This window comes from Symphodus melops (assembly GCF_947650265.1).
Source record: "Symphodus melops genome assembly, chromosome: 5".
Classification (NCBI taxonomy): Eukaryota; Metazoa; Chordata; class Actinopteri; order Labriformes; family Labridae; genus Symphodus; species Symphodus melops.
The window spans coordinates 20,245,514-20,268,219 of NC_136695.1; the positions used below are offsets into that span (position 1 = coordinate 20,245,514).

General features: G+C 43.4%; 1 protein-coding gene across 1 annotated transcript; it reads left to right on the plus strand.

Moving 5' to 3' along the window:
• Window positions 1-83: 83 nt before the first annotated feature.
• On the plus strand, window positions 84-21,438 carry mindy3 (MINDY lysine 48 deubiquitinase 3). The gene is made up of 16 exons (XM_079345019.1): window positions 84-242; window positions 709-1,022; window positions 1,376-1,455; window positions 1,940-2,000; window positions 2,105-2,323; window positions 2,519-2,570; window positions 3,258-3,372; window positions 3,601-3,674; window positions 3,816-3,895; window positions 4,153-4,223; window positions 5,545-5,625; window positions 14,372-14,444; window positions 16,312-16,384; window positions 18,333-18,420; window positions 19,357-19,428; window positions 20,479-21,438. Exons 2-16 carry the CDS (start codon window positions 929-931, stop codon window positions 20,626-20,628), a joined length of 1,383 nt encoding a protein of 460 aa, XP_079201145.1. The 5' UTR covers window positions 84-242; window positions 709-928; the 3' UTR covers window positions 20,629-21,438.
• Window positions 21,439-22,706: the final 1,268 nt, after the last annotated feature.

Consider the following 22,706-nt stretch of genomic DNA (forward strand, 5'->3'; position numbering starts at 1 on the left):
TTACTGAATATGATTGACAGGCTTTAGGACCAATGAGGTAAAGCGTTGAAGCTGTACCCCCTGACGCGGCTGGAACTTTCCCGATTTGAACCAATAGACAGTCACGCACAAAGACGCCTTTTTTTCTTTTTTTTTTTACAATTACGTTGTAAATAAACGAAAGGCAGAGTCGTTGATGATAGTGAAATTGCTACGAAGATATCTAATCAATACGGACACTTACTACTCGACTGTGTATTGAGGTAGTTAAGCTTTTACTGTTATCTCAGTAATGTCATTCAGCACGAATTCGCCCAACAATAATTGACATCACTGTCGCCTTGAGGATCAATTGAATGACAAAGCAGTGAAAGATTAGCTGCTAGTGCTGAGGCTAATGCTAACTGCTGATATAAACATTTACCAAGCTAACTCCACTCTTTATGTATCGCCTGTGTACCTTCTTCCATGGCAATAATACGGTCTGTATAAATGGCTTAGGGGTTTTCTCCTGTCAATTCTTTGTTGTAATTGTGATTATTTGACGTTAACATAGCTGTTAGCTTTCTCCTCTCTTGATAGGCGATCGAGATAAATCGTTTCACTGATCTATACATTGGCTGTACCGTGTGATTGGCTCAAATTATAATTGATTAATTTATTTGTTCCACTGCAGTGCCCCGTAATGGGCAGTACGGTAGCTTATGTTTCTATCCCACTGTGTGGCAGGTTATTGTGGCTACGTTGATGTCAGTCCTACCCGCCTGTTTGCTGCCAGCCACGAGAGTCGGACTGTGTCGAGTCACACAGGTAGCTTGTGGCCAATGCCACAGGCTCAACCTGCTGCCGAGAGAAGTGGACGTCCAACACCGGAAACAGTTAGCTTTAACAGAACTGTCCAGTTCTGCCGGGGTACAAACTCGTGGATTTACCTTCAGTGAACGTTGTCATGTCGGAGATAAATAAAGAGGTTGTGGATTTGGTTTGGGGGAGACCTTCCAGTGGAGGAGTGTCTGCCTCCATCTTCCGTAGATGGACACAAGGTAGGCTTCCTGTCACATGGTTATACTATATGTTTGGTATGGTATAAATGAAGTGTGTGTGGGTTTCTGTGGTATGGGGATTAGAATCAAAAAGTTGCATCACTTTTGCATTCTTGCATGTCTTTTTTTACTTTGTTAGGTTGTTCTCTTTAGTTGAGTACCAGAACATAAGCAAAATATTTGTCCTGTCTAGAGATGGTCTGACTTTGCTTAGTGGTCTGTGATATCACCATGATGTGGTTTTCTTATGTGTGCAAGACATAATGAACATATCCAAAAAGCTTGTGTTTGTTAAAACTGTGGAAGAATTGTTAAAATTGCTTCATTGACTTCAGGTTTTGTCTTTATCGAAGGTTTTGTCTTCAGCGAGAATGAGCACACAGCGCTGGAGCAGTTTGAAGGAGGGCCATGTGCTGTCATTGCACCTGTCCAGGTTCGGTTTAGTCAAATTCCTACCTCTATAAGTCCACCATATTCCATTAGCACTAAGCCCTTACAGTGTTTTGATACAAATACCCAGGATCTTGTTTGTCTACAGCCCCATTTTACCCCAAATGAGACAAGTGACGTACAATGGGACAATGTATTTTTTCAATTTAAGACTCTTTTCATGTGTATTCCTTCCAAAAATATGTAATTTTACAGTGAACCAACTTTTACTCCTGGCAGACAGACTTAGACTGTTCATCTAGTTCTTCACGTATAAAAGACATACATTTATTTATGCACTTATTTGTTTATTGTGAGCGTTGGTAATACTGACTTACAACTAAAAAACATGTGATAATATATTTTAAAAATCTCAGCCGAGTTTTTTTGTGGTTGACCATTGAAAAAAAAAATACTGAGTGTAGAATATTGTTCAAAAAATGTATTTAATCTTTCAAACTGATGACTGAGGTTTTGTTTCTTTGCAGGCTTTCTTCCTAAAGAACATTCTCTTCAACAGAGAAAGTCCCAACTGGAGACAGATGTCAGGTACATCGTCCACAGAAAACATCCAGACCCTTGGTCTTTAAAGTCATGAATTCCTGTTCACTGCTTTTCTAATTATTCCTTTTATTAATGTTTTTCTCTGGTAGAAGAGGAGCAGAAAACAGCACTGTGTACCACACTGAGTGAAATCCTGGAGTCGGCGTGCTCTAGCCCCGGCACAGAGTTCTGCCTGGTGACCTGGGCTAAAGGACAGAGCCCACATACTAGCACACAAACTAGCACACAAACTAACACGCAGACAAAGTCACAAACGCAGGACATGCCAGAGCCAGAGAGCAGCCAGCCATCGCAGGAGCAGCAGCCCAGTGAGTGCTTTTCACAATCCATTGTTACATTCAGGTCAACGTAGCACAAACCCATCAATCCACCCTGATCACCCAACCATGTATTTTCCATTTAAAACAAAAATAATCACTTTTGTTGATTTCATGTATGACCATGTGGAGTTGTTATGTTTAATTATCTAACACTGCAGTTTGTGATTGTTTGTTTGTGCCTAGCTGCTTTGGCTGCTGAGGACCTTGGCTTTGAGCAATTTCATAGTGTTCTGCAGTAAGTGACACTTAATATTCTCAAATTGCATCTTGGTTGGGATTCTAGAGGGGTCATCATTATGATTTCCTGTGAAACAGAGCTGCATATTTCTCAGAAGATGGCATCGGTAGATAGGAGTGGCTTCATTTGATTCATCTAGTCAGGAAGAATTGGCCCTCCAGTTGAATTAGCTGCATCACTCTCTTCACAAGTTGCCGACTCAGCTCTTTCACTGATTGCCTAATTTACAAAAAAAAAAAAAACAACAACCTCCCACTACCTTTCCGACACACATCCTTTCTACCTGTCACAGATGCACAGACTTAATGAGTGCAGTTCTGCATATGCCAGAGGAATATTGAAAACTCATCACACAACATACCGGCAGCTGAAACTGTAGTCAGCAGAAAAGCAGTGCGGACTCTCAGTGAAGACATAAATGCTCACCAGGAGTGACAGTTATGCTAGTAAGCTTTCAAGGTTGAGTAAGCAGGGCTATAGGCTCCTGCTGTAATGGAACAGATTTTTCTTTGTGCTGTGATGACGTTGGTAAGTACTTCCCTGATATTTTTTATTTATTTTTATTTTTTGTCATGGGTAATACGAGTAATTAATCAGTCTAATCGATCCTAAAACCCAACAAATGTGCAGTTTGTCTCAATTCAACCTCATGTTTTGTTTTTGTTTGTTTTTTCTCTTTTGCAGTAAGCGGACCGTGGTGTCTGTCGCTGGTCTAAGAGAGGAGGTGCTGTCTCTCTACCACACCTGGAGAGGGTGCTGTGGAGTCTTGCTTTTCCTTTACTCTGTCATCCTCACCAAGGTAAAGTAAAGGAGGCCATCAACAGAAATATAATGTATGTATATAATGATTTGTTCACTGTCTTATCCCTGAAATCCTTAAAGGAAAGTAACTTATAAAGACAACTCAGACCCCAGAACACATGTTTCTGTTATTCTGGGATATTTTAATAACTTTGTTTTATCACTTTAAGTTCTTTTTGGGGCTAAAATATGTATTAAAAAAAGTCTCTCCCTGTCCTTTCTGCAGGGCATAGAAAACATAAGGAACGAGATCCAGGACACAATGGAGCCACTGATTGACCCTGTGCATGGCCATGGAAGGTATCATCCATATTCTTCATCAGCTACACTCACATTGAAGGCAGTAATCAAATCAACACAAGACCCTTTTTGTGTGATCAAGGTACAGCATGTCTCACGTTTTCTTTTGATGTGTCTTTTCTTATCTATTTTTGTCTTCAGCCAGAGCCTGGTGAACCTCCTTGTGACCGGCCACGCTGTGTCCAACGTCTGGGATGGAGACAGAGAGTGCTCTGGCATGAGTAAGACTTCTCAGAAGCGGCTGACTCACACTCAGAAACACCGTGTTTAAGTTATGCATACACTGTACAACGCGCGTACGCCACTCTTGTTTTGTTGCCGTAGACTTAACTTGTGTCCACTAGAGGGCAGTAATTCTTCCACAGCAATGTATAGGAAAAAAAAAAACTTCAAATAATTCCAGTTTGGCTTTTTTTTTGCTCACAAATGTTCGCAAGTTCTGATTGTCTCGCTCTTTTCTTCTCTTCTTCTCTCATAGAACTGCATGGTATTCATAAGCAGGCATCAGTCGGCTTCCTTACTCTTATGGAATCTCTTCTCTACTGCAAGGTACAGACACATACAGGTTCTCCAAGACACTGAGAAAACGTATGAGCAGAACATCTGAAAGTGTTTCATGTAATGCATGTAAAGTTTTAATTTGTTGATTTCTAGTTCTATTGAAAAGTCATTCTGAATTTAGATAGTTTTTTTTGAGAGTTTACTAGTGAGTCGAGCTCAACTCAAAATGTTTTAGTTGAATGGGATTTGGATGTTGAACTTCTTCCTTTGTTAATTTGAGCAAAAGTCTCTTTTCTTTATATAGCAGCTAACGTGAGGCTTCCGTTTGACCTGAAAGACTCTTGTTCAATGTTTCTTCGTCTTACTTGAGTTAAAAACTTCATAAATATACACAGACAGAGACCATGTGTCTGCCGCCTCAAAATGCGAGCACACCTTACCTGACCACAGTCAGCCAAAGAGTCAACCACAGTAGAAGAGGAGGGTTGACCGCTGTCAGTGTTAAGTGGACCTGATCGCACAGGTTGGACTGTGGTTGTGCTTCCCAACATCATTCCACTTCCATCGCTTGTGGTCTTTTTGTAACGTTCACAGACAACCGATGTTGCTGCGACATCGATTTCTGTACAATATTGCAGCAAAAAAAAAAAAAAAGGTGGGGGTCGACTCGAGGACTTCTCCGCTAATGTCTCTACACATCAGTATGAATGAGGCACCCTGACTATAAGAACAAATAAACACACATATGCCCAGTGCTACTGGTGTCACTGAGACGTATCCAATAAGTGAACATAAACTACAGTGAAAAGTCCCGTGTGAAAATATGTGTTTGGACCAAACAGTCCCAACAGAGTGGAGACTCTCTTTTCTCTCACTACACTTTTTTTTTTTTGTTCTGATACTCACAAACTAAAACAAACTTTTATTAAAACAGCTCATTTATCAGTCACGGCCAAAATAAGCAAGCCCTGAAACGAGTGGAGTTTAAACATGAGCCCTGTAAGTCGACGAAGTAGCAGCTTTAACAAGTGAATAGAAAAGTAGGTGGTTGCCAAAATAAGTGGAGGGGCCAACATGATGGATAACATATCCATAAAGAAAGGTCGACTCATACGTCTCTTCACTGTTCTTCTAAGGCGATCGAGATGAAGTAAAATAAGATGCGAGAGTTCAGAAGAGTTAATAAATTATAAGTGGGAAATGTGCTGACTATGAATACTGATCGTATTTCACAGTTAAGTAACGTACTGCTCACACTTTGTGACCTGTGATCTTTGTTTCAGTATTAGTGTACGATATGACAAGATGCTGAGGAAAGCTTGAAACAGTTTCACGGTCCTTTTTAAGTGTGTGTGTCTGTGTGTTTCAGGTCGGGGCATTCCTCAAGTCTCCAAAGTTCCCTATTTGGATCCTTGGCAGTGAAACTCACCTCTCAGTGTTTTTCACTAAGGCAAGTTCAGCACACACACATCCACGAGCGAGCAGCACATATTTCACTCACTCCGACTCACTGCGTCGGCAACAAAAGCCAGTCTCCTCGGCAGGTTAGGAAAACCAAAATATGGAATGTGCTTAACAGATTGAATATAATGCAGGTCAGATATCAATGTGGGGGGAGAAGGGGGGGGGGGATTGAACATTGGAGATGGTCATATATGGACACAGCTGGGTTTCTTTCTTTCTTTTTTTTTTCTTTCTTTTTTTTTTTTTAAACCTATCAACCAGCTTTAAGGGAACGAGAAGCTCAATTGTTGAAAAAGAGCTCAATAAGTGCAGACACACACACACACACACACACACAGTCGTCTTTATTCTTTCTTCCTCTCACACTATTGTATGTTTTCGGCCATCTGTGATCAACTAAACAAGATGTAATTCATGATGTTTGACTATGATGTAAAGTGTTGAATCTGGACTCCAATTAGAGCCTCCATTTAAAGCCAACTTCTGTCCACCTTCACTGTCAGGATAATTCCAACAATATGGATTACACATTTTCTCTCCTGGCTCTTTTTCAGAGGGAACGTGTTTGTTGTTTGGACAAGTTGTCCAGGGAACACGAGACACACTTGAGAACAAACAGTTGCTCGAGCATGAAAAGAAGTTTTAAAAAAAAAAGTCACAAAGTTTCAAACTCATGGAAAGAACATGAGCTTTAACATGGTGTTTCATGACTGTTGGTAAGTGTTCACTGTGGATTGACTTACATTTAGACACATTCATCTCACTGATCTACTTTTCTTTGTGTTTTTCGGAGACACTTCGCTGCTGTGATATATTATCTCAACTTTCCATGGTTCCTCTTTTCTTTTTTTGCTTTCGTCGTTAGTTTACATGTCCAAAATACTCCCCCATGTTTCATATTTAGATTATCATAAAGACTGGACTGTTAGTGAGGCTCTGCTTTATTCCCCACCAAAAAAAAATCACAATTAAACTTCAGACCTGCAAACATGGCTGACACTTGCTTCATTAAAAAAAAATCATTTCAGCATTTTACTGAGAGCTCATTGTTGTGAGTTGATACAGATTCAGACCCGTCTACAAAGTGCTGCATGTAAAGCACAGTGAAGGGCCGTTGTGCTGTTGTAGCTCCACAGCTTCAAATAAATCAACCGATCCAGCACTGGCAGCATGCTATGCATCTTCAACCAATCAGCATCCAGGGTTGGCCTGAGCAGATCACACACTGAAGAACACAGATCACACTTTAACTACGTCTCTCTTTTTTATAAATTGCTCTAACCTGGGCCTTAAACCTCTGAATGGTTGGCGTCGTTGCCACATTATTGAAGGCCGATGTTTGACAAATCTGTAACATCCTTTTTTCCCCTCATGCCATTAGCTACAAATAAATGAAATTAGTATCAGGTTCATTTGGACAAGATACAGTTACAATTCTTGATCTCCTTTAAATGATTCCCAGGTTCCTGAAAAAAGGCCCAACCGATCCCGCAGTCTCAACCTAGATATAAACATGAATCTCTGTGTGCATTCGAAAGCAAATCCTACTTTGAAAGAAAGTTGGCTCTACAGTAGGTAAGAAAGACCGTCGGTTTCCTGTCCCGGCGAGGATGTGTGCACAATCACCCAGTGTGCCCTTAACCAGGGCTGTTCATCATCTCTATCTCAATCAGTCAACATGTAACTGAAGACATTGCTGTAGCCTCTGTACTAAAGCTGGCAGCTTCGGTTGTGGCAAATCGATTCTCCCTGCTGTTGTGAAAAAGGCACCAGAGAGGAAGAAAGAATCCCGGGCAATCGTCTCCATCATAACGCCACGCCCTGATTGATTTTTAAAAGCTCCGTTACAAGCATTAAGCTCGAGCGGAGTGGATCATGTGTTGGCTCGGTGATGACCCACATGTCGTCATGCGTGTACTGATGACTTACCGATTGCTACAACTCCCCTGGCGCTGGTGACATGTTCACATACATGCATGCACACGTGTAGTCTGACTCTTCCGCACACATTCCAGAGCACAGGGGGAACCTAATCCTGATTAGAATTAGTGTTGTGTGTGTGTGTGTGTGTGTGGCTTCAGGTGGATAGCTTCCTGTGGGGAACGTGATTCCCCCACTTCCCATCTGGATCCATTTGTCCCGCTGGAGACTGCGAACGCCATTTTAAAAAAAAAAAAAAAAAAAAAAAAAACTTGAGCGGTGCACATGCATGCATATGTTCTGACGTACACGGCTGATGACGCTATACCACGCTGCGCTCGAACAGCTTTGAGCCAGAGCTGAAAGGGTGAGCTTCCTCTGAGGCGCTCTTCTGCTTGTAGACCTCGCCAAAGTGTCGCCCGAAATCCCTGAAAGGAAATCTGTGTTTGAGCTGATCCGAAGCACGCCGACATTTCCCAGGCTTCGTGATACAAAAATACACGCTACCTGGTTTGGTAGCTTTTAGCTCAGGATACATGGAGCCATCCTCACAAAAGCAGAAAACCTGATCCGACCCGCTTCTGATGTATCAGCGGCTCCTTCTGTCCGCCATTGGGGACGGCTGTGTATTCCCCTGACTCTTAGACCATCAGCTTAATAGCATTAGTGTTTTTATCTAATCTACCTACACAAAGGCCATTTCACCATCTCTGATCCCTACCCACAACACCCCCCCCCAACACACACACACACACACTCTCTGTCCTCGCTTCTATTAGTGCGTGCACGTGAGAAAGGCGCTGAGCGTGTATAATGGCATGTAATGGGATCTGTTTTTGGACAAGAGTTTCTGAAAAGCTAAAAGAAGAAGAGGAAGGACAGACTGAAAAAAAGGAGAGATGTGTGATTGATGGGACATATCATGTCGTATGATTTAAAAAAAAAAAAAAAAGGATTCTCTCTTCCTTTCCTTTCCTCCTCTTGTCTTTGAAGTTACGATCCACTCCCGAGTCAAGCAGGGCCGGTTTGCCAAGGAAGTGATCCCTACAGCCCATTTCAGCCAAACGCTTCAGAAAATTAGTCCCTCATGGGAAGGAAGGAGTATGAAAGGAAGTAGAAAGGGAAGGATGCACTTTAAAGCATGGTGCAGCGACCACTCAGGAAGGGGGGGGGGATGTATCCTCTTGTGACACTTCTTATCCCTCTTTCCTTCTCTCTCTCTCTCTCTCTCTCTCTCTCTCTGTGAGTGATGAGGTTCACAGGCTGTGTCTCTCGGGACTTACGTGTGTTTGTGTGTGTGTGTGTCTGTATGTACAGTAGTCATGTTCTGGGTCAGTGATTTACTGGGAGCGAGAACAGTCGTTGTGGCGCTCCGTTTCCCCAAAGACTCTCAGCTTCTGTCTGCACACATCCGCTAAATGTCCTTCAAGGATTGGTGGGAAGCTGGAATTTAAAGCACAAGTGTGCAGCCACAATTCATGTGGGTCAATTTGCATCAGCGAGGTTTTATTGGCATAACCACAGTAAATCTAAAGTGTTGCCAACGGGGCTGAGGTATTTCCAGAGCTTGTGACTGCAAACCAAAGTCTGCTGTCAAAGCTAGTTAGAGAAACTACAAGGTTTGAATGTGTTGTTATTAAAACAATCATCCAAACCTGACATATCAAAATATGCAAAATCATGTACCGGTATATGATCATCACGTTTGTTATCAGAACGGTCAGTCATGTTACACAGTAATCTGTCAGTGTTAAGGCAACGTGATTAAGATACGAAAATTAATGCTTTAGTTTGTTGTTGCATCAATCACATGCTTTTTTGTCCTCTCAGGTGCACCGTAGGTAAGTCACAGTAGTGTTTCCCTTTGGTCACAGTGAAACCTGCACTGCTCCTTTCACGCCCAGACATCTCAGTTAACGCGTCCTAATATCCACCTTGTGGCCCTTTAGCTGTTTTCATTCAATAACATAACCTATAAAGTCCCGGAAGTTCTTTATTTTGTTACAAAATAAAAGCATGTTTGTGTTTGAACAGGAAGTAAACAACCTTTAGCTTAAGACACTGTAAAAATTCAAAATAAAAGCATTATTGTAATGCAAATCGTGAAACCAAACTCGTATATAAAAAATCTGACTTCGATCATAATCAGTAATTATATCAAAGGATATTATAAGTGAGCTTATTTGAAGAATGGAGGAGGGGGATGTGATAAAGAAGATGGTGGGGAGCAGAAGAGAGCATGAAGCTGCTTTATTGTGTGCATGTCGCCCTCTCGCTTGGCGTGAATTTCAGCACATTACCTGCTAAGTTTGTCCAAACTTTAGCTCACCCTTTCCTTCACCCAGAAATAGCTGGCAGGAAAAAAATGTGGGTAAAAAATACGGCTGATGCATTCACACATGCAACTCACCCTAAAAAAAAATATTGGAAGTTTTATGCACGTCTAAAAAGACTCCTAGAGAATATCAAAATATTAGACCTTTTTTATTTATTTTTTTTACTTCCTTAGGATTCATTTCAACTCTTTGTATGATCAGAGGGCGCGGGGTACATAAATACATAACTACAAAGCGGTGTAAATTAACAGCCATTAATAATCCATGTCAGGTCAGAGCAAAGGCGATTGTGTTGCGATGAAAGCAGTCTGCGTTCTTGTGTGCACGCTGTGATACTCTATCTTTTCCCCTGTGTGTTATTTTCTGTTATAGAACCCATCATTTGGCTGTATAACTGTCCACCGGTGTCTCCTCCTCGTCTCTGTGGAGACATAGTCTTTGTCATCCGCGACAGCTCCATTAATCACTACTTTGTCCTGTCTGTCACTCCTGAAATTCATACACACGCTCACAAACTCACAGTTGATAGCGGGTGCTCTCCATATGTTGCTTGGGAGATACGTTTTCCACCGTTTTCTGTCCTTTTAATCACATGAGAGGCAGGCTAGTTAAGGTGAACAGAAACAAATACACAGACAATCACACGTGTATCATACATTAAAAAGGCCTCACACACACACACACACACACACACAGACTCCCTCCTCACTCTTCTCCTCAGCCTGTCATGTAATGAGTCTGTCACTGCCGGTTAGGAACAAGGTAGGAGACACTGTCCGAGACCTCTTGCTTTGTTGCCTTGAAACCGATCCTTTCAGACATGCTCTGAGGCCACTCAGAGCCTCTCAGCACAAACAATAGCTCTTTTTTTTTTTTTTTTTTTTTTTTTTTTGTCGGTGGACCGGAGGGAAAGAAAGAGAAACTCTAGCATTGTACTTTGCCTACCTGTCTATCCTGAAGTACCTACCTGTAAAGAGAAGATAAAGGATGAAAGTGGAGAGGAAGAATGGGTGAAAATGTCAAGGGTTGAAGGGGAGGAAATACTCCCAGATTGGAGTACTTATTTAGCACAGGAAAAGCCAGCTGAAAGAGGGTTACATTGGTTTCTCTCCCCCCCCCCCCCCCCCAAAAAAAAAAAGAATGGAGAGGGGGGAAAAGGCTACAGGGGATGAGTGGGCAACCTGAGAGAGTCACTGTGTCTCGTCTGAAGAGAGCGGGGGAATTGCAGATGGTTAAAGGTTAAGGACAGCCTCAACCAAAATGGTTCAGAAAATAAAGAGTGAGTGTTTTTTTGTTTTTTTATGGTTATCAGTTGGCTTTTTTCTTCTTTCTAGCAGGTCGTGATCAAAAAACTTGCTTTTGGAAAGTTCGCTTACACTCGGACTGTGTTGGTAATCGTCCCGGCTTAGCTGAAAAAAATGCCTTTTTGGTCATTTGTCATATTTGGCTCTTAAAAAAAAAAAAAAAAAAAAAAAGAAGCTTGTTTGACATAAAGAAATGTTTCCCGGCTTCACTCCGAGCAACATGTTGTGCATTACTTTGTGTATATACAACCTTGGGACGCTGAATGTCTTGAGTGTTGTTCTGGCTTCGTTCCGAAGGAGAGAAGCTTGTTGTTGCTCGGTTGAAGTCCGACTGTGGGGACTGGAATGTGCTCCTTGATTTTGTAAGGCACAAAGGACCTCGAATCAGTGCAAAAAGTGTAAGCGTGCAGAGTACTATAATATCTCTGATATTCGTGCAGTTTGGTGGAACACTGACCTGCTTGTTTTCCAGAATAAACAAACACACTTTCAGCAGGGGATAGACCTATTTATTGCACCGATTGTCTCACACACAAGACTGAAACTACAGGAAATAAACGTTGAGGCACAGAAACACACACACACACACACACACACACACACACACACACACACACACACACCTTCCCTGTGGAGTCTGTTAGCTCCATGACATGTTTTCCTACTCAGCAGCATCTTCCTCAGGCCTCTAATAAAACAGAGATCAAAGCAGAACATGCAGACTTGTCATCACACACACACACGTCGCACACACACACACACACACACACACGCGTCGCACACACGTCGCACACACACGTCGCACACGTGTAATTTCTTCTGCGATTGTGTGTCTGTTCGCATGTGCCTGATTTTACGCTGAGTCATTGTCTTTTCTGCTCTCATGTCTCCGTCCAGCCTCTTGTTATTCTTCGAGACGAGAAGTAATGGCATGTTTTGCCTTGTTGCGCGCGTTGATCACCACGTAGAGTGTTTGTCTTCTGTTGAAGTGTTGACTTCCTGTAACTGTGATTTACGACACGCCGTGTCCGTGCTGCTCTGGAAGATAATAAATTGCGTGATGTCGAGAGCCGGTTCATGAGACACGACGGACCTTATGGATTTTTTTTTTTTTTTATTGAAGCTCATGGTCCATTTAGCTTCTCAGCACTCTGGAAATAGATATGTTTAGGAAGGTTTATGTGCACAGTTTTGAGAGTAATACCAGTTAAGTTCAAGTTCACGACAGATAGCTCATGTCATCCTGAACAAACACTTCTCTTGTGCGTGCATTTGGCCACACTTCAACTTTTTCAGCACTTTATTCCTCCCGGGCAGCAAAGTGACCCCCCGTCCCTCCCCTGTAAGTGCAACTCTGACTTATCACGCTAATGACAGATCGACCGTCAGAATTGTGGAGCCTGTGACGTGAACACATCAGGACTTTGTTCGACTCCGTGTGACACGACAGTGTGTGAGCGCGTGTTCACCGGTCTCTGCTTGTTTTTCTTTGCAGCTGAAGAGTCAGCAGCTGGGAGTCATCTCTTCCTCGATGTGGTGTCCCCCTGAACCCCTCTCTCTCTCTCTCTCTCTCTCTCTCTCGCTCCCTCTCCCTGTGTAAGCCTTGAATACCGTCATAAGTGGGCCATGAAACTCTAGAAGCCTGCTCAAATCTGAGGCTCATGCTTTAATAAAGGAGAGCTAAAGGAGATGAGCAGGGTTCAATTGCTTTTCCAAAAACATTGTGTTTGACCAGCAAGAACGATCAGAACCGTCTCAGACTTTCGCCTGCACACTTTGAACGAGTCCGTGTGAACAAAAGCGAGAGATGACAAACCGTCTTCTTTTTAAAGCATCACAAGAAAGCCCCTTCACTGTCCTTCTGCTTCTTCCAGTAGTTACTCATTTACGACATTTGTACAGGTCTGACACCTGTGCACCTGACGGTTAATCCAAATGTTTGACTGAATGTGAAATCTGACCGACAACAATGCAATAAACAAAGAGCTCAATGATTCTATCCAAAGAGCTCTGTGACATGCGTCTGGCTCCAGAGGTGGTGAGTATGTTCAACCACGTTCAAGACAAAATGTTTGACCTCTTCCAAACGGGCAAACTCAAAGACGAGCTTCCTGTCTTATTGGAAGAGCGTTTCGCCTTTTTAAACCGTAAAACGTCTCAAGCAGGGGAATCAGCAGTCGCGTGTTCAAAACAAGACAGAGAAGTAGTAAAAATGAAACCAGAAAGTTCTGCTGTCAGAGGGATTTTTAAGTGAAGGGGAGTTCAGATGCTGTACGATGATCTCACGGGGAATTAGTCTGAAGCCGCTCTCGAGGCCTCAAGTGTCTTTTTAATTGAATCCGAGTCCGGTCATCATGAACATGTGTATCTACACCTCCTCATCTCTGAACCCCCTTTCAAACACGTCTCGTCCTCGACTTAACCAACAAACAAACACTGTCGAGCTTCTCATGACTCGTGTGTGTGTGTGTGTGTGTGTGTGTGTGTGTGTGTGTGTGTGTGTGTGTGTGTGTGTGTGTGTGTGTGTGTGTGTGTGTGTGTGTGTGTGTGTGTGTGTGTGTGTGTGTGTGTGTGTGTGTGTGTGTGTGTGTGTGTGTGTGTGTGTGTGTGTGTGTGTGTGTGTGTGTGTGTGTGTGTGTGTGTGTGTGGCTCGATTTCCTGATTGGGTGTTTGGAGTGAAAACAAGCCTTCTAACTTTATCAGCAGATCAGTTAATAACACAACGGGTTCCACTGATTGCACCGGCCCCCTTGGATTACACACACACACACACACACACACACACACACACGTACTGTAGCTGTGTATTACACATTGTTGCACTGGGTGGTACTGTACTGTGTGTGTACTGTGGACTGTGTTTCTTCACTGTGGTGTGTTGTACATTAGTGTCAGAGACAATCAAAGTGTGTCAGTAGATCAACATGATTGCTGCTTCATGCGTGCACTCCACTGGGGTAACATTTCCGCTCTGATGAAAATCCCCTCAGAACGGGATCTAATTCTTCCTCTCCTCCCCGCGCTGTCCGTCTGCTCACTGTCATACCACAACACTCCCTCAATCCACGCTTTCTTTACAAATATGTGCGGTCACATTAAGGGCAAAAAAACTCTTGTTCTTATTGTTTTGCAGAACCTCTAACTGTTTTTCTTTTTGTTTCTCTCTCTGCAGGAGATGTCGCTGGTCGGCCCGGAGTCTCCGTCAGAACAGGCTCGGAGGGTTTTTCAGTCATTCGATCCTGAAGGTGAGCTTCTCGTAACGTGTACATCTTTGAGTCGTGTGTTTTACTTCAAAGTGCTCATTAGTACAGCAGCCACATGCAGATAACTGCACACACACACACATGTACTTCAATGAACCCAAAGCCTGGCTTTGACACACAAAAACACACACCCAGGAAATAATATCCTGGCCCTGTTGTCCTTCTCTTCTCTTCTTCCTGGTGGAGCAGATGCATTAATAACCTCCACCTCCCTTCTTCGGCCTTCTTTCTTTTTTCTTTTTTTTTTTCTTTGTCTCAATTATTTTCCTCTGCAGGCAGAACTTAGGTCTGTTTTCTCCCCTCATCTCCTCTGTTGTTGTTTAGGTTGGTGAGATCAGCTCCTCTTACAGCTGAGTCAACTATCTTCCCTCTCTCGCTCATTTTCTGAAAACTTCTTTCTCGGGCCCTCACAGGTGACTGGGGTAAAAGGCAAAGGGAAGGAGACGGGGAGTGAAAGAAAGCTGAATGTCAAGAGTGTGTTTTGTTCATGTGATGCTGTAAAAACAGGGTGTTTCCGTCACACACTTTCAGAGTTATCCAGTGTTGCACGAGCTCTCTGTTAGGATTCAGGCTCCACGATATTCCCCGCAACTTTCCTTAATATTCATGTGCTTGTGTTGTAAAAATGAAAGCTGCTGCTCTCTGCCGCCGTTAACATCGTCATTCACTATCTGCCGTGTGTGAACAGCTTTTCTGACTTCTGTGCGATTTTACGGTAAGATAAATCCGAGCAGCTGAAAGTGCTCTCGCTTGATCCGACGACGACAAATATGTAAACTTCTCTTGTCATGTTGTTTCGCTGCTCTTTCGTTTTTTTCCTGTTTCACAAAAACGCCGCTTTGCACATTCTGGAAATCCTTCAAATCCTGCCAGAACACTCCGTCAGCCTTCTGGTCTCTTCTCACACGCGCTGGTACAAAGGTGCAAGACAAACACACAACACTGGCCACGCAGTCTGTGCATCTAAGGACTTGAATGCTTGTGTGTACACACACGCACGCACACACACACACGCACGCACGCACACACACACACGCACGCACGCAAAGAAGATGGGCCGTGCGCGCACACGCATCAACACGCATGCCAAAGCTCTCTGCGCAGTGGAGGGCTGTAAATCTGTCTGTGTCATGTGTAGAGTCAGCACAGCTCCCTGTGTTGTGGAATAAAGGCGCCAGACTCGTTCACACGCACTGCACTGACTCACCAGACATAAGCACCCAGCAGCCCACTGTCTCACATTGTTCTCCAGCAGTGGCCGTTTGTCATTGTCCCCGTGTATTGTGTGTGTGTGTGTGTGTGTGTGTTTGGGTCTTTACTGTTGTCACTCTGAGAGAGAGAGAGAGAGAGAGATAGAGATAGATAGTAAAAGAGCGCCTGTGGGTTAATCTTCTTCACCACACACCAAACGGGCTTCAACATGTATCGAAACAACAGGCGGCACAGACGCACGGGGCAGGAAGCGTCGGTGCTCGGACACACACAGTTTGTCTTTTAGGGCAAAGAAAAGCCCACATGTTAGTGTTTAAGGCTTCTCCACCTCAGGTAAAGCAATCATCTCTGCCAAGGAATGTAGGTCAGAGAGGAAAGACGAGGTGTGTGTGTGTGTGTGTGTCTGTGTGTGTGCGGTTTGACATGCTTGTTGGTGGAGATGAGCTCATTCCCCAGGGCGTGTGATGTAAATATGGCTCGTACCACATGTGTGTAGGTGAAGGCTCCCGCTAGTTTTCAACTGAAGCCTGTGTTTTATGTTCTGCAACGGGGTCAGCCGGTGCAGCAGTCTCACTCTGTGTCTCTCGCCCTCTCTCTCTCTCTCGCTCTCTCTGTCTCTCTCTCTCTCTCTCTCCAGATAATGGCTTCATCGCAGAGTCTCTGCTGGAGGACGTGATGAAAGCCCTTGACCTTGTCTCAGAGCCCGAGTAGTAAGTGCTAGCATGTTCCAAGCTTTGTGTGTGTGTGTGTGCGTGTGTGTGTGTGTGCGTGTGTGTGTGTGTGTGTGTGTGTGTGTGTGTGTGTGGCACCTGTAGAGCTTCTAAAGTTCTACCTCCTAAGTCACGGCCAGGCCAGGTCAGCCACCCTTAGCTCATGTTTCACTAGCAGGCGGCTATATAGTAAGAGCAGAGCGAGCCTGCTATAAAAGCTCATGAATAAGAGAGAAAGAAGGAAAGAGGCTGAGAGAGAGAGAGAGATCATTAACAGCAGGAAGAAAGGGCGAGAGAGGGAGGAAACGCTTTAAAGCGCCGCTTCAAACAGAAGCACGTTCTCTTCTGGGGAACAGTAAGCTCCTCGCGCTGCGGCCGTGGACCTGAGCGAGTAACTGGACCGCTGATCTGCTCCGCAGATCCCCCCCCCCCCAGATGGCCGATAGATCACAACACAACACAGCAAACCTGTGGGAAGACTCCCAGCACAAACAAGCCGGTCTCATTCCTTAGCACACACCCAGAGAGTTATTGCAGGGACTCCACCGCGTACAAACAATATAAGGTTTTGAAGTGCTTGGGAAGTAATGATTTATACGAGCCGTCTCCTACATTGGAGCCTCGTCACTCGAGGACGATGAGTACAAACGGTTTTCAAGTTTCATGTGACTTTGTGTTCCGACAAATCTTGTGACCTCGAGCTGTGAGACGCTCTCTGACACTTCTCAGGGAATTCCCTCGTCGAGGAATAAAAGTGTCTTTTATTCTTAGAAAAAATATAAACCACGTTAGTGCATGCGTCCCATGTACGGAGGCTGAAGTCCTCCAACGCAGGCGGGCCAGGTTCCACTGTCCTGTCTCTCCAATGAAAGCCCAAAAAATCATCTTTAAAAGAATATTTTATTTATTTCTATTTAGTTATTGATGGTCGACATTCTGAAAATGAATTTCATGAAAAATGAACAGTTTCATGTAATTTAACTGAGATGAAGGATATCGATCAAGTCCACTAACAAACGCAAGGCAATCTGCAAAACATTAACCAGGAAGTCAACTATTCAGTAATATTTCTCCGATATCTACGGAGCCCCTGAAGTCCAGGAACAGCCAACAGAAATATCTCACACAGGACGCTTTTTTTTAAAAACTTTTTGGGACTTCAGCAGCTCCGTAGACGTCTGACTAAATTTAGAAAGTCTGTGCATTTGATGTTTCTGTCTTTCAGTTTATTTTTAAATGAGCTTATATTGTCATTGTTTGGCATTGTTTTATTTAAACCAGCAAAGAACTAATGCACTCGAGCCTCACCATCCAAGCCCGTTTGAATCAAATGAAATCAAATATTCACGTCTGAGGAGACGTCCTCTTTCTCTCAGTCCTCTGCAGGCTGTGCAGACAGGCTGTCTGTCTATTTGTAGAGAGTGAGCTGCTCATTTACACTTCAGCAGTGTGCTCGTCTTTCTGCGACTGCTTCAGACTACTTTTCCAAATCCATAGATGAAGAAATAATGATGGCCTTCTTTCCCTCTGAGTCCTGGTTAAAAAAAAAAAATCCTTGCTTCCCCTCTGACTTGGTCAAATTTCCCTTTTAAGGTAATCTAACCAGATTTTTTTTTTTCATCATGGTGGAATTATGATAACACTGATCTAACACGGAGGAATGTCTGGAAGGAGGTATATTTAGTTGGACTCTGGTATTCATGAAAACATGCATGCACACGCACTCACCAAAACACGCAACGCCAGTCCAGACTAAGAGATGAGGTGATCGTAAATTTGACTCGGTTTCATGCACGAAACATCCCATAAATCGGATTAGGAACTCATTTTTGGACTTGAATGTTTCTCCTATCTTTTCCTTTTGTATCCTTCTGTGTGGATTTTTTTCCCCCATTGTTTTGCTCACCTTTTTGTTTACCCTCCCTTTTTTCTTACTGTGCCTCCTCAGTGTCAGTCTGGTGAAGAGTAAGCTGGATCCAGAGAGTCTGGGCATCATTCTCCTGGGCCCGTTCCTGCTGGAGTTTTTCCCTGATCAGGTATGCGTTTCAGTGCGTGTGCAGAGGTGGACTTCAGCTTCAGAAAATACGCACACATTTTGGACAAATACCTTCCACTAGTCTAATAATCCATATCACAGTTCAAAGAAAGGGGGGGGGGGATGGAAAGTCAAGCACACAATCACGGCTGACACTGGGGGTCTGTCTTCTAAGTGTGTGTCGTGCTGTTTTAGCAAATCAGAAGTTTTCTTTGCCCCCCAAAAAAAATCATTCCTGCGGCATCTCATGTGAATTTGTACGCGTGCGCGTTCAAGAGCATCTGACGCTCTATGCCGAGAAGCTTAGAGAGAGAGAGAGAGAGAGAGAGCGGTAAGGCGGCTTTTATTAGGCAGAGTGAGCGAGGAAGAGGAGGGAAGGGAGCGAGATAGAGAGGAAATGTGTTAAAGTGATCAGGGCTTCGGGGACTCAGCAGAGGAACGGTCTTGAGCCGCAAAGAAATTATACAACCATTAGCCAACTGGACACACACACTCAGACACACACACACACACACACACACACACGTGGGATCGCTGAGGGTTAGGGTTTCACATGTAGACGTATAAACATGAGAAGCTTGATGCACTCGTAGACAACACACCCTGTTAGCACGCTGTAGCCTCTGAGCCAAAGTCATGGGAAGTGTTTTGGCTCAATGTCATCGTTGGGAACGTGTTTTGTAGCGCTGGCTGTTTGCTGGTAATTGGAGTTTTGTTTCCGCGCTCTTATTAGACGCATAGACATTAAAATGTATACATGTGGGATTTCAAATAAAGCTCTGGTTGCAAGGAGATATGTAACCGTTTGACTTTTGAGTACAAAAATGTTCTGCCTCAGAGATTTTTTTTTTTTTTTCTGTTTTAACCTCCATCTCTCTTTCCTGAGACTCTCTGACAGCTCTGCATGTTTTCACTCGGCTCCCCGCCTGTGTTTCAGGATTCAGGAATCCCAGAGTCATTTCCCATCTTCCACTACAATGGGCTTAAACAGTCCAATTACAACGAGAGGGTAAGACACTTTGTCCATATCCAGGTCTTTCATCACGAATGGTAGCGGTTACTTTTCATAGCTTCACTCGCTTTCGCTTATTACTTCTCTTCCTTGTATCATTCATTCACTCTCTCACACACACACACACACACACACACACACACACACACACACACACACACTTACTCAGTCGGCCACTCCAGAATAAACAGAAGCTATAGCAAGCCTAATAGCATGTCCATCCATCCAAAACCCCCCTGGCTTAGCCTCCTATTTCTCCAAGTGGTTTCAACACTGAGGCCTCAGTCAAAAGGCCCGTAGTGATAAATGGTCAAACACAGGCCTATTAAGCAGGCTTAGTGTGATGGATGATTGTCACTGGAAGAAGTCGGTGGCAAAATCCTGTTACTCAGGAATATCGCTTTCTACATCTGTCAACTTTGTCTAGTCTGGAAAGCAGCAGTTTTCCATCCCTCTACCTGAAAGTGCAGGAATGGCACCTCGTGCGTGCCCACACAAAAGCACACACACACACACACACACACACACACACACACACACACACACTGAGCAGCAAGACGCCTATAAGGTTGTGATGGCATTTCCATTCCCATAGCTCCATATAGGAAAAACAGACCATGTGTCTGAGGCTGGTCTGTAGCCTAAATGTTTCTGTGTATGTGCGTGTGCATGCATCTTTGTCTTTTATGGGGGTGTTTATATTTACCAGTGTGCACACACACACACACACACACACACACACACACACACACACAATGCAAATCTGTCTAGACAGCACACAACTCCAGACAAAAAACTGCAAATATAAGAAAGACGAGACCGCCATCTCTGATTTAATTTTTTCTGCGATTGGGTTTAAATAAAATATTGATTTCAGAACTTTAAACATGAGAAAGTCATTGTTTTGCTCTGATCTTTAATTTGTTTCCAGAGCTGTATAAGGAACTGTCTGAGGACGGATTAAAAGAGTTTAAGCCTGCTGATTAGAAAGTGTGTGTATGGTGAACGCTGTATTAACTTTAAATTGCCGTGTGTGTGTGTTCTCAGGTAGAGTACGTGGAGGGCACGGCTTTGGTGCTGGGTTTCGAGGACCCCATGGTCAGGACGGACGACACTCCTGTAAAGCGCTGCCTACAGACCAAGTGGCCCTACATTGAACTGCTGTGGACCACCGACCGCTCCCCTTCACTGAACTAGTGCTAACATGGTCTCGTTGTGTCAGTGGATGCGGAGGGATCACTACTTCAACACACACTCACACACTGACCCCTTTAATGGTCAGCAGAATGCAACAACTGACACACATGTACAACAATGACTTAAAAAAAACAAAAAAAAAACAAATGCACACAGCAGACTGAAACAAACATGTTCATGGACTAAACTTAAATGCCTGAGAATCCATTCTGTCATGCTCATCACACACACCACAAACATGCAAATTCACATGTTACATCTCATGCTATTGTATGTTCACCATGGCTTGTAAATGACACACAGGATGTTGAAGATGTGATTAACTGGGGGAAAAAAAGGAAAAAACAAAAAAAAAAAAAAAAGCTCAATGACTGTTTATTTTTACAGCTCAGCTCTGTGCCGACTCCTCTGCTACAGTTTAGCAGTAGAAAGCTAGAAGTCACTGTCAAGACAGCAAAATGGTTTGTTTCTAGTGTTAACCACACGTACAGCCAGTCGACTGTGAAACACTTCTTTTACTCCAGCAACAGGATTATTTGAGGGAAAAATCTACCAAAGCCTTCCACATATAAGAACACACACACACACACACACACACACACACTACTAAGCGTTTACAGCATAAAGGGACCAACACGAGGCACAGAGAGCTGAAGATGTGAACAGGAAGTTCTCAATCGGGTTTAGATGCTCTGTATGGGAGTGTGTGTGTGCATATGTTTAGTGCACCACACACTGAAGTTGGATGAGAGCTCATGTATTTATTATCACCCTCAAAGGTTCTGGAATAAACACGTTTCTTTTTGTTCACGGGCCGTGTGTCGCTTGGTAGATTTCAAATCCTTCATGTCCTCCTTTGTGTGTTTTTCCTCATAAATATGTCCCGACCGTGACATCACACTACCTCAAGTTTCAGGATGTTTCTGGATGTTCAAGGTCAGCCTGGATTCCACTCGGAAGTAAATCACAAATCAACTTGTGTTTCCATCCCCAGAGACGTGATGTCAGTAATTCTTTAAATCTCCAGGACACTGATGTTTACCTCAGCATGTCTCAGTAAACACAAAGTAGTCCTCATGTTTCACTTTGCTTAGCATCAAAAATAAGACCAATGAGCTTGAGCATAGTAGCACGTTTGGCTGGTTAGCACTGCTTTGTGTCTTGTGTAGTCATCCTTTCTGTCAAGTGTTGGAGGAATAGCTCTTTATATCATTAAAGTACTTAACAGGACAAAGGGATCTTAATTCAGTGTTTATGCATTTGTGTTCAAGTGCTCCTGTGCTTGCATCTGTGCCAAGGACAGTTACAGTATAATACATGCTGTGTGTATAACTAATGGATTAGTCTAATGCAGAAAGGATGTGGCTCTAATCTGACACAAAACAGTCTCATAATGAATGTGTGTAGAAGGTGGAAGAACATGGACACAGTATAGACTATAAAGCACTTGCTGTGCACGTGCAATAATCAATCCAGAATAAAGTGTGTTTCTGCAAACAGGATTATCGCAGACTGAGGTGAACAGTACGTGAGTGAATATGCACATTCCTAAGATGTGATATTTGGGAGAGTTGTATTGGATGTAAGACGGTTAAGAAAGTGAAACCTGACACTGATGTGTATTTAAATTCAAGAAACATAACTTAAGCCAAGAGGGGTAAAAGAGGAGGAATATGTCCGCCTGCTGCCTCCTCACTCAATCACACTCGCCATCTTTCTTTTTTCACCATTTGAGGGAGCACATCTGTCTCCGATGTGCTCATGTTTTCAAGAGTTTTTTGTTTTTTTTTCTTCCAAGATTCAGTTTACAAAGAAGCAGCTGAGAAAGAACAGACCCTTTCATTTACTCTCTTCTTTGTCTCGCAAATACTTCAGTGTTCCAATCCTAAGCAGATCCGGGAGACGTGCAAAGATGAACCAAGACTGACCTCAAATCTGCAAGAATGTACGGAGACATCATTACTGGAATAGGATGATGGAAAGAAATGTGTTAAAGTTAGAGGGCAGGGCAGGCAAAGCTTGTGGAGGTGAGAAACTCCTCCATCTGGCAGGTCAAGGATTTTAGGTCCTTCTCATAT

What these genes read in the sequence shown, in the direction of transcription:
- mindy3 (XM_079345019.1), top strand. Translation starts at nt 929, where the DNA reads ATGTCGGAGATAAATAAAGAGGTTGTGGATTTGGTTTGGGGGAGACCT. An exon ending in CAATTTCATAGTGTTCTGCA is followed by an intron (nt 2,571 to 3,257) that starts GTAAGTGACACT and finishes TCTCTTTTGCAG; the next exon opens with TAAGCGGACCGTGGTGTCTG. An exon ending in AATCTCTTCTCTACTGCAAG is followed by an intron (nt 4,224 to 5,544) that starts GTACAGACACAT and finishes TGTGTGTTTCAG; the next exon opens with GTCGGGGCATTCCTCAAGTC.